General features: G+C 42.5%; 1 protein-coding gene across 1 annotated transcript; it reads right to left on the bottom strand.

Annotated features, from left to right (window-relative positions):
- Positions 1 to 6,185: 6,185 nt before the first annotated feature.
- On the bottom strand, positions 6,186 to 15,197 carry SETD9 (SET domain containing 9; the record flags this gene model as incomplete). The annotated part of the gene is made up of 7 exons (XM_026865786.1): positions 6,186 to 6,423; positions 7,304 to 7,679; positions 9,723 to 9,828; positions 11,036 to 11,151; positions 12,335 to 12,458; positions 14,124 to 14,488; positions 15,103 to 15,197. Coding segments are annotated over 6 exons (894 nt in total), but the record flags the coding sequence as incomplete, so codon positions are not given.

Raw genomic sequence — 15,197 nt, forward strand, 5'->3', positions numbered from 1 at the left:
CTTAGATGGGACTTAACTTCAGAGTAATGTATTGCAGCAGTGTAACTCAGTATTCAAACTACATGGTGAGCTGTGGGGAACATGTTCCTGTTCCCTGGTGTAAGAAAACTTGCCCAAATCCTTAATCTTCATGTCAAGTTAAATTACAGGTGTTAATATAAAAATTTTACTATGCTTAGGCCTTAATGCTGAAGTTAAACTATTTGAAATGCTTTTTGTCTTGATTTTCCTTTCACTCAAGTAAATGAACACTAACCTTGGACCCTGAAAATCACCATATTACTTCTAAGATCTTGCATACCAATTCTCTCAAAGGCCAGAATTAGCGCTGTGCTTTCCTGTGCCCAGCATGCTTGTTTTTGCAATGGCTGGAACAACAAGATTAGGGTAAATAAATTATTAATTATTTTTTAATCAGATAGGAATGAAAGCTGATACAATTCTGAACCGCAAAAATTGTAATTTGCCAAGTAATGTAATGAGCTTTGCTTCCCCTGATGAAGAGGTTCAAGGTAAGTGTCTTTGGAGTGATGGCTGATAAAAGGTACAAACCAAAATACCTATCCAAAACTCTTTGGTGTCAAGCTGCTCCTCCCTTTTTCTAGTTGTTTAGCATAAAGATCAATGTTAGAACAAACTGTAATAACTGTCCCCATTTAGTCCCTTCTTGTTTTGATGTAATTGTTAGCCTTGCAATGCTGTAGTCTTAAAAGTGGTTCTAATTAGTATATGTATATATAACATAAATCTCTCCCCCCAACTCAGTAGTTACTAAACTACTTATATTTCCATTAAAATAATCTCGGGACACATGCGCTTCTACCACTAAAAAGATAAGCAGCCCCTGATGTCCTTGTGGTACTTGCCTATTCAGTGCCTAAGACCTTGTTTTGTCCACAAAATGCAAGGCAGCAAAGACTAGAAGCCTAAACCTTAATGATCAGCGTGTTAAAAACTTGTCAGTTCTTGGATTTCTCTTTCCTCTCTGAGGGAAAAATAATTTAAACCTCCCAACAAATCTTGGCCCTCCAATATGGGAGGAAGCCAGGATGCCTCAGCAGAAACACCCTCTCCTGCTGCCTTTGTGTTATGCTGAAGCTGTGGGCCTCCTCCTGCCCTGCAGTGTGCCTGCTTATCCACCTTCCTTTGCCTTAGCAATGGCATATGTCCACCTGTTCTGCAAACAGATTTGATGCAGTTCATTAACTTGGCGGAAGAACATAGTTCCCTTCTGCTGCAGCTCCTGACTTTGTTTTCCCTGTTGCCAGGTGAGCTCCAGAGCTATTGAGGGAAGGAGCCAGGGAGTGGAGCAGAGCAGCCCAGCAGGCAAATAGGAGCTGTCTGGTTAAGTACAGCATTGCCTTTATACCCAAAATGAAAATGTCTTAAAGCATGGCTTCCTAAGAACAAGGGACTCAAATTAGCAACTCGCAGCCACCGCCTATAGGCTTCTGGCTGGCTTGCTTGCTCTGGCCCTACTATTCACCTGTTTCAGCTCCCTGCACTAGCAGAAAACAAAACAAGTGAGAAAACATGGTTTGTGGTGGTGGTGCTACCATGTTTACCAAGTCAGATCAGCTCATGGTAGGGTCTGATGAGAAGTGGCCAGAAAGGAATGGTGGCTTTGAGAGCAAGGGAGGAGGGCTGGATGAGCAGCAGCATTTACACACACACACCTTTCCCTGTCTCGTACTAGGGTGCCATGGCAGTCACCTGTGGAACTGTAGCCCCTACACCAGTCCCACATAGGTATACGTTTACTTGTATAGAGACACACCTGTGCATATGTATGAAGATATGCACATATGTAGATACATACACTTTAGTAGTTTGACTGTATGTTTTTCAGTGCCTGAAAAACTCAGTCCCTTCAAATCAGAGCACCACAGCAGGGAGATGATATTTGCCTTAGTCAGACTCTCTGTGGCCACACACAGTGGTGATGGATAAAACAGCTCCAGAGAGAAGCTGTGAGGGAAGGGTGGCCTCCAAGCTGCTACCAGTTGCCCCCAGCCCAGCCCTTCGGGGTGGACACCCCCTGTGGACAGGTGTTTCAAACATGTGTGCTAACCAGGAAAGCTGACACAGGCTTATTTTATGTCCACCTGCTCTAAATCCTACTGGTGATACTTCAGAATCTTGATTACTGGGTACTTCAGTAGCTTAAGAATTGCTTTTTTGAAGTGAGTTTCTGATTCTTGTGCTGATGCCTTGCAGCTCCGTTCCCCAGCAGACATGTCCTCTCCTGCTGTGGGCCATCTCTCTATTCTTCCTGGGAGCCTGCAGCACCCCTGCAAAGTTTGTCAGCTCATCTCTTGATCTTTCAAGCATGTCTGTTCTTGCATGCCGAATCAACAGGGATTCCAGTTAACAATTTAACCTCCTGGAGAATAACAGCTGAGACTGTTATCAGCAGCTTCATCTTTTAGGCTAAGAAGTCAAAAGTCAGACCCTTGCAGACAAATTTTTTTCAGAAGACCATGGTGAGACCAACTGGGTGTCTCTTGATGCAATCATCTCCTTTATTCCAAAATCTGATTTCACCATCTGAGCAGAAGCAGCTGGCCCTCAGCATTTCCAAATAAATACTTGCAGTGTGAAGGGCTCCATCTTCCTGCTCCTGCTGAGGAGGCCCATGGATTCAGCCCAGCCTGCTCATCTTCCCAGCCTTTCAACCCTCCACAAGTTGTCAAGTTGCACTCCAGTGCCTGCAATCAGGGGACTCCCCCACTAGCAGCACCATGACATTGTACCATGCAGACAAGAAGTTAAGACAAATCCAGGAAAAATAGGCCTAGAATGCTATGCAGTGATGAACCGTTCCTTTTTCTTCATGCTATCCTGGTTTTGCTTGTGTTGCTGTGGTGGGTGGACCCTGGCTGGATGCTAGATGCTCACCAAACCACTCTATCACTCCCTCCTCAGCAGGATGGGGAGGATAAAATAAGGTAAAAAAGATCTCAGGGGCTGAGATAAAAGCAGTTTAATAAAGGAAAATCAAAGGCCATGCAGAAGCAAAATAAAACAAAAATACCCCCTTTCCCTCAGCAGGTGATGTCCAGCCACTGCCTGGGAAGCAGGGCCTCAGTATGCATAGTGGCTGGTCCAGAACACCTTAATAAAAAATGCCCCCTCCCCTCCTCCTTTCTGTTCACTTTATGGCTGAGCATGACATCATACGGTAGGTCTTGAGTCAGCTTGGGACAGCTGTCCTGGCTATGCCCCCCTGCTTTCATACTCCCGGCCCACTGGCCTTTGAGGATGAGGGGTTGCAGAGACAGCCCTGATGCTGTTGGAGCACTGCTCAGCAAAAGCCAAACACCTATCACACAGCACAGCCCTGCGAAGGCCACTGCCAGGAAAGCCGTCTCCATGCCCCCTCTGGCCCCAGACCCTCACTGCGGATCCCAGACAGCACATCACAGCTGGCAACAGGTTTAAAAATACAAATTCTCTCCTGAATTAGGATGATATTTGAACACATGCAGACTATGGGTCTGCATCAGGGAGAAGGACCTTGTGGATATGGCCTATCAGTAATTGAAACTACCTTAAATTTTGATTTTCCTTTCTGTTGCATTTAAGGTAACAAATTAATTTTGAATTAATTGTTTTCTAGCGGGTCCTCAGAGATTAGAGGGGCTAGGGGCAGCTGGACTTATCTCTTAAGAGGTATGCCAACTATGGCTGTGACTATAGGCCTGACACCAGATGCACAAACAGCCCATGTGCTGTAGGTCCGGATGCATTCAAGACAAGCAGTTAGGTTCATAAATAGTAGAGTTTATTCTTATGCAACATCTACAGATTCTTTGAGATTGCCTATGATGAATGCACAAACTGCAGGTTGGCTATGTAGCACCACACACAAAAAGAACAATTGCAATCACACACTTAATTCCTGGGTAATCACTCAGAGGGCCCAAACCTTACCAAAAGGCATCCCTTCTGGGGGGGGTAAGGAGCACAAACCCATCGAGCTGTGCCTCTGATCTGGTATCAAATTATTGTCCCTCCGAGTTAGATACAAATTCGGGGTAGTATTTCTCTAAGTATGTATATGTGAGTGGGTGGGACTGTGGTCAAGCCATTGTTTCTTGAGTAACGACCAAGCACATTCCTTGGTGCAAGGTGTGCAATGTTTTTTGTGGGAAAATAAGGTCTGCAGACTACTGCAAAATGGTCCTTGAAAGAAGGGGAAGGGCAGGAGATAAATCTGTATAGTAGTGTCAAATGTTCCTTGAGAAAAGTGGAAGGAAGAACAGGACTGCACATTCCTCCTTGGTGCCATGGCAACACAAATCACTGGATCTTCATCCTGTCTTGTGTTTGTTCTGGGAACCATGTGTTAAGGAAATGTGTGGTTTGCATTTTTTTCACTGTTTTGCTTTTCTCACACTTCTAACACTTTACTTCTTCTACCACCACGTGTACAAGCATATAGAGGCAGAGTTAGACAAGTCACTATTTTTAGGGAATTCCAATGAAAATCACTTAGGCAAATCATATTTCAAGAGACATTGTAATTACTGTAATGAATAATTTATTAACAAACCATATATAGATTGCATAGAGAATTTTACTGCACATTTACTGCACTTCATATTGCACACGACATCTGAAATCACGTCAGAATGCATCCTCCCCTCAGGCACTAGTGGTGTCAGTTTGGTGGTAATGAATGGGGAGGCACACAGGGAATTAAGAGTGACTTCCACCTTTAATGAAGAGGTAGGAATCTAAAGACTACAAGGAAAGTCTGAGATACCTGAAACCCTCTCACAAGCTGTAGAACTTTACAAGATCATTATTTCTACTCTTCCATTTTCCCTTCTGTTCAGTCCCTGTGTTGTGCTGCTTCTTGCTCAGAAGTGCCACCTGACTGAACCTCCCCCTCCACCTGCCACTTTTTGGCTTTCTATAGCCACCATCAGAAATAAATCAATTGCTGCAGCCAGTTGCAGGCCAGGTCTTGCTTTCCCTCATGTATGCACAGTCCCTGAAGCAGTCTGTGAGGTATCAGTATCTCAGCAAGGAGAAGACAGTCCCACAGACCCTGTTTGTGACAGGCAGCCTGCACATCAGCACTGCCATCCTCCACCACTGGAAGACACTATCCTGGTTTCAGATGGGACAGACTGCATTCTCTTCTTAGCTGGTACAGGGCTGTGGTTTGGATTCAGTGTGAAAATAATGTTGGTAACACGCTGATGTTTCAGTGGTTGCCAAGTAGCGCTTATCCTAAATTAGGGATGTTTCAGTTTCCCATGCTCGGCTAGCAAGCAGCTGCACAGAGAGCTGGGAGGGAGCATGGCCAGGACCGCTGACCCAAACTAGCCAGTGTGCTGGAGGATGAGTGTCCTCTTCAGTAGACTGGAGATCACTGCCTGCTCTGACCACACAGTGAACACACAAGGACTGTCACGAGAAGTTGTCCCCGGAATCTTCAGAAAACTTGGAACAACCCATGCTGACCCACGTGCCACTACTTCATAGCCCTGCTATTCAATATGCCTGAAAAAAAACAGCCTCCTCTGGCTGAGAAGGAGTTTCAGATGAAGATGAAAGACAAGGTTCAGGCTTGGAAGGAGACCCAGTAACACAGACTCCGAAAAGCTCTGCATTCTGGAAATGAGACTAGATGCCTCTGCAGCTACACAGGGCACCCTGGCTGGCCCGACACCTGCCACTTATTAGAGTGCACTATTTCTCCACTCCTCCTTTCTCATGAGCTTATGCCAACCACAAATTCACTGGGAGGCTTGTTTGGACTTTTGCAGTAAATACTGGGATGATTTTTCTTTCCCAAGCTGTTTAGCCAGACCAAAAGACTGACAAGCTGTCTCTTGTTTACTTTCTGAAGGCAGTTTGCAGACAGCAAGAATTAATGTGGGAATGGCTGGCTCTGTTTATGCCAGTAACTCATTAGAGAAAATACACCACACACTTGGTTGGCATTATCTTCTCCAGCTACACTGCAACATGAAGTTCTCTCCCTTCGAGAATAAACACTGTGAAAGTTGCCACATGCCAGGAAACATTCGCTGAACCACTGAAACTAGGATTGGACAGGGCTTCAAGATACATACCGTCTTCCCTCCTACCCCAAGACAGGCATAGCTAAAGCCAACAGCTCAAGTTGGCCTCAATGATAGCACACCACGCAGGCCCATGTGAAGTGCGTAAAAGATCTGGACAACTGGCTACACTGAAATACTTTCTAAAAGGAAGACCAACTCCAAGAAAAACAGAACAAGAACTAATAATTACCATGAACTATGAGGATTATCCTAGGAATAGTTCACAAGAGGGAGGTCATTTATACAAATTGTGTTGTCACAAGCATGAGAAGTGAAATGGCAAAATACTAAATCTGAGCCACAGTCGGTTACAGACAACTGTGCAAACTACAAGATTAAATCACTGTCACGGATGAAAGTATTGACACGGTAATGATTTAGGAAAATAATCTAGATTTATTAATAACTAACAACTATTCATCACTACAAAAATAACTCAGAAAGAAAAGCAACTTATTCAGGTTCTAAAATGACAATATTCACTCTAACTTACTTAATGGTACCTTAATTTATACACATATGTACATGCGCATACACAAACCAGACATATCCATACAGGAACAAAGGGGTTTGGATTCGGTAAAATGAACACAAAAGGGACAAGCACACAGGAACACGGGTAAGGGTACGTACCCACACACACACCCCCACCAATAAACAGGTGAAACAGAAGCTAGCTCAAAGAAAATTTCCCTCTCGAGTTTATACTCCCAATGCCTTGGCATTCCTCAACGGGCGATAACTGAGACTCGAGTGGGTAGACTTCACCCTGGCCTTCCGTCTGGAGCAGACGACACCTTAAGGGTTTTGCTACCTGAGAGGCGTCCCAGCTCAGGGGAGATGCTGGTCACAGGCCCGCTGCGATCCAGGAGAGCTCAGTGGGTCTCTCTGGTGGTCGCAGATTATAGGGTCCAAGATAACTGACTTTTGTCAAATACTATCTGGTGCCTTCCGGCAGTTGCACAAGAATTTGAATAACATGCAACCCTGTTATTGTTCCATCTGATCACATCCCAGGCACAGGTGTGTCAGGCCATCAGGAGATGATGGGCCATTATAACCTTTTCCAAGCAATTGGGAGGGGCCGGAGGCCGGCCTCCTCAAGGTTATCAGTCCTTATCTCCACAGATTGGTGTATGGCCTGGGGGAATGTGGATGGAATCACACCTGGCACCAAGCAGCCCAACAAGGAGGGCAGGGAGGGGTAAGAATTGCACCACCACAATGACATGTCCAGAACTTAGGTTTTTACTTTATGAGCTTCTGTATGGACAGCTGAACACCAGTAAGCAATAATATCAACAGCAGACAGCTAAGAACCTAAATGGTTAAACCTTCACCTCTCCAACAAACCTGGAGAGGTGTATTTTCAGGCAAATACAAGCCTGCAGCTTGCTTTCTAAATGGTAAAGCTACAGCCCTCCATTATGCAAAAATGCTTATGAACCTTTAAGTACACACACAGTAAATATTTTAATGACACTGATTTCTTCAGTCTTGAATCTATTAATTCAGCTGACAACAGTGTAGTAATTAGAAAAAAGTTCTTCTCCTTGCTTGATGTCTCTGAGAGTGACAAGCACTATGCACCTTGGGTGGCTGTAAAAAAAGGAAAAGCAAAGCATGTGGAAGTAAAGAATTATATTTCCCTTCGAATTTTTTTTTAATTCTTCATGGCAAGGAACTGAAACAATAGCTCTGTCTAGATTACTTCTAGGAGTAATATGCATAATGCAGGTCAGGGAGCCTGGAAAAACAACTGAAATACAGATAGCAAATTTAAGCAAAACCAACCATAAAAAGCACAGCCTATGTGGGTATGCAAATAATGATTCCACTCACAGAGTTATTCAGAAGTAAAAAGAATTAGTCAAGACACAGATAAAGACACTTAGACAGGAGCAGAAGTTATAGCAAAGTTCATGGAGCAGAAATCATTCCTCTAGAGATGCCTACCCAGAGATGTCAATCAGCTAAACCCACTGAGCCAAACAACATCCAGAACGACAGCTCTGAACTGCACCAGAGACCCCCGCTGCCATCTACGATGATGGGTGAACTCTCCATAAACCCCAAGCTGAAATGAGTGGCTGGCAAACAGGTTTTTTTACAGAGAGATTTAGGAACCCAACACCCTAAACTTTCCAGGAAATGACCATGCCCTAAAGCTGAAGCATCTATTCCAGGAAGGAGAGCGCACAATCTTCTGATGTTGATGAATGTTGAATTGAAGAACTGTGTCAACCCAAACAGTCCCCACTACTAAGAAATTTAGTGTGAGGGCATTTTGAAACACATCAAACAACAACAACGAAAAGGTAAACTGTGCTAAGAACACTTTTACAAGACCGAAAAACATTTAGAAACTAGATTACCTATGTTGTCAGCCCTGTAAATATCAGTATCAAAACAAGCAGCTAGAAACAGATGGGATCTTTTGTCTAGTGGCTATACACTGGGAGAACTGACGACTGGAAGGCCATATTTTGTTGGACAGATTCCAAGCAAGAGCAAAATGCCTCCTTCCTGAAATGGTCTCATAGCTTAGCTCTGCTTACTGCACTTTCACACTTAAAAGTGCAGCATCCAGACTTCCTGAAAGTTCAGTCTTACCACTTCTTTTATTAGCATTTATTTATTTATTTGCAGATTATAAGCGCATCTTTAACCTTGACTCAACAAAGCCTGAATTGAATCAGAAAAGCCAATTTTCCAATATGCATTGTAACTTTCTCCAACCAAAATTCACATATTTATAACAGCTCCAGAATTACATTAGAAGTCTACACAATCTGCTCTGAAATCCTTATACATCCTTCAGCTGAAGACCATTATCTGGTTCCTGAAAGTAGTAACTGGATCAGAAGCACAATTACTTTGGTGTGTTGAATTCAGGACCAACCTTACAACATACTTTCTCACAGTTTCAAAGTTATTCTTTACTATGTCCCAGTACAGAACACTCGTTCCAGACATACTATCCTTATCGACCATAATGCTCCTTGTACATATTCATCTGTCACTTTTCCCACATTTCCAAACAAAAATCTGAGAAAGGTTTCAAACTGTTTTAATTTCTAAAAAAAGAGATGGATTTTCAGGTCATAATAAGGATGTTCTAATCGTGTAGCATAACTAACAGCCACATGCCTTTATACTGCATAGTATTTCACTTGTCTCAATACAAACTAATTTTAGGTTTCATCTTGCAAATTTATCTGCTTATTCCTCACATAAGCAGAAGACATGAAGAACAGGAATAAGGCGGCTAAATCTCAACTGTCTTAGAAGGGCTTTGACGGGTTAAGGGTCATTTGAAATACAAAGAAACGTCAATACTGTGATACAAGAAAAATATAACTAGTGCTTTATGGGATTTGGAAGAATCACACTATAGAATACCCACTGCTTGTAAAACTGTCTTCAGAGCTACGCTGATCTAATTTGTGAAGATGTGGAAAAAGGAACAAATATTCTTGTAAATCACATAAAATTACAGTTAACTCTTCCATACAGACACACGCTTTTGTGTAACACATATCCATACGGAATACTACTATTCTTCAACCATGTTTATCTTTTTTACACATACAGTATGCTTTGTATCACACAAATCTATGAGCTTTTTGATTCGCTGCTAACCTCTCTACGTCATGGCTGTAGACGATGTTTGGAAGATACTGTTTCAGTTCTACTGGAAAATATCCTGGCACATCAAACTCCTGATAACACACGTTGGCTGCTTTTTCTAGAAATAAGGAAAAAAAAAAAAAAAAAAAAGAAAGTCTCTATGATACTGAGATCTTGGATAGGGTTTAGAGATATGTAAAAATACCAAATCTACCACTGCAAAAGTACCAGATCAAGCCTGAAAATTGTGTCTCTGTTGGGAGCTACCACACTCTTCTGAAGTCCAAGTTTGAATTTATACAAGATGTACACAACCAACTACAGGAGCTTTAATTCGCTCTTACTGCATTAAACAGGATGACCTGATTATCAACATTTATATGAATGGGCACAACTTGCATAGCACCAGGGGGAGCCTACATCATTGCTAAATGTTGTTAATATACAACATCTGCTTCTGCAGTTAAAAAAAAAAAAATTGAAAAAATTTTCCTGGTGGCAAAGTATGTCATAAATACAGCCAGGGAGAAAACCACCATCTGTCCAGCAGGAAGAAGGGAATTTTCTTTGCATGGACACTGGTCCTGGAAGAAACAGTTTCATGGGACAGCCCTTTGTCTCCGTGCCAGCCAATACCTGGTTCACTACTCCAGCAACCTTCCTGGATGTCATCTGGAGGCAGGGTATCTTTAGTGTAATGCAGGCTCTGGAAGCCATTTAGAAGCTAGGTATGGTAGCAATTCAACCTTCTCTATTCCAGCACCATTCCCATAAATTATTCCCCCAGACCTTAAGACCAACACACATGGTGTGAGATAGAATAAATAGTTCCCTTCTTCACATCCAACAGCTAGATCATACGAACAGTTTCCTAAATTTTGTGCATAAATGTAAGGAAGTCAAAAAAGGTATTATAGCTCAAACTGAGCAGTGATAGAATCTTACTGTACATGTCACAGTATATGGTTATCTCATGAAGCCTGCTGGAACCATACTGGGGAACATGATCTACAACTCTGTGTGCTGCCTCAGCCCAGTGGTCCTTTGACCATCGCACATTTTGGGATGTGTGCCTTTCATTCTACATACCAGGAGACAGACTGGGGGTCAGTGAGCAAAGCACAAGGATATCTGAAGTGCTGCTGTGATGAAGGATTCTAACATGCAGCTGTCACAAAAGGCCTCTGAAACAATATCCCGTAAGTGCTTGTTTTAAAGAGCACTATTTTTCCCCAAGATCAGCATCTGATTCTCTCTGTCACCTCCAAAATAATTTATATCCACAAAGACAAACTCAAGCCTGGAAAATTTACCTGACAACTTACCACGTGAGCAATTGTTGACATACTGTCCCACTGCCAGTGGGTTTTGCAGGGTAGCTGTGAGCCAGCTCTCATCGCTCATCTGAAATGGGCCAAGTTGGTCTCTCCGGCTGCAAGACCTGAAATGACCAACAGCGTTAACATGAATCACCACTCCTCCACTTAACAGTTATCTGTACTTCCTCTGTAGAAATGGCCACAGCTGCTGGATAAAGTTACAGCTGGCCAACCCACCTGGTAGAAAGGGCAACACTGGGATGGGGGTGTGTGTGTGTGGACCAACACCTTCAATGATACTTTAAAGGGTACAACCTCCCACTGGTGTGTGGTGTCTTTCAGACTCTAGTAGAAGAACCCCCACAAAACCATCATGTACAATTCCAGAAATCAACATCAAACATTACCATTACAGAAGTGTAAACACATCTCATTCACCTCTGAAGATGTGAAGGCTCATTACAGTATAAACTTCAAACTCATCCCCAGAATTAAAATCTGGTATTAGCAGATATTAGTATTCAAATTAGGTATTATTTTAGATTAATTTTGCTTGTTAATATTTTCTTTTCATGTCATATTTAAACACAAATCACTACAAGTTATATTTTAAGGTAAGCTAGAACAGTCCAGGCTAGCTGTTAGGGGAAGTTCAGGCTAGACATTAGGAAAAGGTTCTTCACTGAAAGGGTGGTCAGCCAGTGGAACAGACTCCCCAAGAAGCGGTCACAGCACCAAGTCTGTCAAAAGAGTTCATGGAGCATCTGGACGACACTCTTGGTCATATGGTTTAGTTTTATGTGGTCCTGCAAGGAGCAGGGAGTTGGACTCAATGATCTTTATGGGTCCCTTTCAACATGAGATAATACTGTTATCATTATAAGGGTTACTGCTCCCTTCTTCAGAGCTGCTCATCTGTAGACTGGAGCCTGAGTTACCAGATTCACCCTTTTGGTATTAGCAAGTCCATATAAAAGCTTTTTTTTAAAAATCCATTAAGGAGATTTGAGTAACAGCTCAGAAGCATTTAAAAAATTTTATGCTAACTCCTACTCCTATTAAAACTATTTTCTTTACAGGAAACAGTCTCTGTACATCCAAACACACTGCACTGGTGTTACAGATGAAAACACATGTACGTAACAGATCACATCCAGCAGCTCTTATCCTTGTGTTGTTTGCATTACACACATGTGGATGATATTCAAATATAACTCAATTTAGGGTAAGACAATTTAGGGAACTATTAGTACTGCTGTTTTAAATGAGTTGAGTGACAATCCTCTATTTCTTTTGTCTGCTTACCTGTACACTGATCTTGATAGACCTTTATCATTCCCATCAATAAGAACGCCATCTATGCACCTAAAAATAAAGGGATTGCCAAGGGACTGGAAAAAGATGGGCTCATGCTTTCTGTATACTGTACCTGTTGCAAAACAGATATGATTATTTCAGAAGAAAATGAGTTAACTGTCAGAATGGACTTATGGTATCACCCAGTCCCCTCCACACAGAAACTCAAAGGAGACAAAGGAGTAGCAGAGAACTCCTCTCTCAGTTAATGACGTTAACACTTGTAAGCCTACAAGTAGCTTTTAGACACATCTTGGTGGTATGCAAAAAAAGAGAAGACCTGTGTCCAGGTGAGAGGTAGATAAAAAACATCATGTCGAACTGGCCTGCTTCAAAGAGGAAAGCATCAAGTGATACTTGTTCAGGGAAGTGCAGCTGAAGATAATAAGCTGTTTTGATACTACTGTGTCAGGACTCTTCAAAAAGCACACACATACAGCGAAGAAGCTGAAACACCTCACTTCACCACCCTCATCAGAGATTTTGTTTGGTACAGGAGAGGAAAAATGACAAAATATGAACAAATAATTTCAGCAGACCATTTCCCTGATCTGTGGGCAGGATTTAATCCAAGCACAGGAAAGCAACAGCAGACTGTCTTACGATATTTCATGACATTGCAGTCCTGCACCCCTCACACCCACCACATCTTCAGCAACTCCCTGCAAAAATCCTGCACTGCAATCTCACAAGGAGCTAAAGGCCCTGCCAGCACTGCCAGACCACAGGCAGGAGAGCACTGACCCGCTCTCCCCATGGGGTCCCTTACCAGCCAGCAGTCCTGCAGTTTCCTCCATTTCCCCGAAAAAGGAAGGCATTTCAACAGCTTGCCCTCTTGTTCTGTTAGATTCGCTGCTAGAGGAGACTCTCAATGAGCCTACATTTACATTTAGTAAGTGCCTGAAATCTGAAGCGAGCTGCAGGGTTGCAGGCTCATTCCCTGTGATTGTCATTTGACAATTAGTCAGTTTACGAGTCACTGGTAATGGCCAGACACTCCTGTTCTGGCATGGCAAAACATGCTCTGCTGCCCGGTGCATGGACTGGTCCCAGTCCTGCAATGCTGGCACAAGCCAGAGACCACATGCAGGGGACGAATCTGTTGGCAGGTGAAAACAGAAATTAATTCAATGCATTGCAGCAGAGCTGTCCTAGGTGGCAATACTCAGAAGAATTAGAAATCTTTTTTAAGAAATGTAAGCAAATATAGTTCTAACAAATGAGGACCAGAGAAGGGCTGATTTTCCAAATATGGCTTATTATTTAGTGGAACTCTCTTCCATAAAGGTTTTATTTTCATTCTCCAATTTGTATTTTAGTGCTTTGAAAAAGTTCAGTCTTGTCTGCTGATCTGTGTGGAGTTCTCAGACCCTCCTTTTTCAGATCCTTATGCAAAGCACAAACCCCAAAGAACTGTATTGTTCATCTACTTGAAATCACTCTTTTGCATTTGTGTTTAAAGTGCCTGGAACAACTTTTCTAGCAGCTGAAAAGTTAAACTTTGAGTACTGAAAGGTTTTTTTATAACTACCCCCCTCCAATACTGCTTAGCTTATTTCCAAAAGAACTCTACAGTCAGTTTACACAAATATTTTCATTCACTGTAACCTATGATTTTGTTAAGGAATGACAGAAATAAAACCTGTAAAATAAAAATCAGTGTAGAACTCTGACATTCTATAATTAGATGGTGAGAAATCACATCAAACTTAATCAGAAAAAAAGAACATTCTATTACCAGGATACATAGATACAACTGTCCCTTTTGGTACAAAACCTTTGGTAACAAAGACTCCAGTTCCAGCAGACACCAGGGAACTTTGGTCGCGACTAATAGTGAACCCTAGTGTATTAAACAGAACTTCTTCTGGAGTAAACACTTGTCGACTCTGATGGTTACATGAATTTACTTTTGACTGCTTCTGCTGAACAGTCTGTAGTTCCAGATATTTACTTCTGATTTCTGGAAGTAAGGCAAAAATATGTGCTTGTCTACTGAAGTCATTTATGAACAGAGCTTTAAACAGTTTCAGCAGTGTTTCAAAGACATCTTCATCAGAAATAATTTTGTCTTTGGAGCTTTCGGGAACATATCTGAGGGTCCTGTAAAAAGGAAAAAAAAAATTACATTTTTCCTAAATAAAATACATAAGAGTCATTTTACAGCAGCAACTTATATGCACCGTTGTTTCAAACAGACCTGAACTCTAAAACATATTCTTTCATACCTGTTCTACTGTAAAACCACCACTCATGTCTTTAGAGGAAGGCAAGTAGGTTAAACCCCACAGAGTTCTTAGCGACAAACATACCAAAATTCAAATACATGTGATCATCATAGTTTATAAAAAAAAAAAAAAAATCATTACACTTTAAATAAGGACAACTATTACACTGACTAGGGAGATTTTAATTATGCTACTTGTAACAAAGTCGTATTCATTTAAATTCAAGCACTTTTACCTTTAAAAAGAAGGCAAACACAGGGTACCGAAAGAAACTTATTTATCTAGCTTCAACGTTAAATACCATTTGAAATTATCCGTTAGACTTCCACGCCAGCGAAGGGACACACAGGGCTGAACCACCTTCGCGAAGCAGCCACCTCCCAGTGAAAAGCCCGCGTTAGGTACTGCGGGGCCCGCGGTCGCTCCCGCGAAGGCTGGCAGCGGGGCCTTGGCCACGGCAGCCTCTCGGCCCCAGGGGCGAGCTCTCACCCCGCTCCAGCGGGTGCTCGAAGCCGAAGACCCCTGCGGGAAACCCACCAGGCGGCACGGGCTGCCGCCGCCTGACCCCGCCAGAGGGCAGGAAG

Source organism: Athene cunicularia (assembly GCF_003259725.1).
Source record: "Athene cunicularia isolate RWA chromosome Z unlocalized genomic scaffold, athCun1 chrZ_part1, whole genome shotgun sequence".
NCBI classification, from domain to species: Eukaryota; Metazoa; Chordata; class Aves; order Strigiformes; family Strigidae; genus Athene; species Athene cunicularia.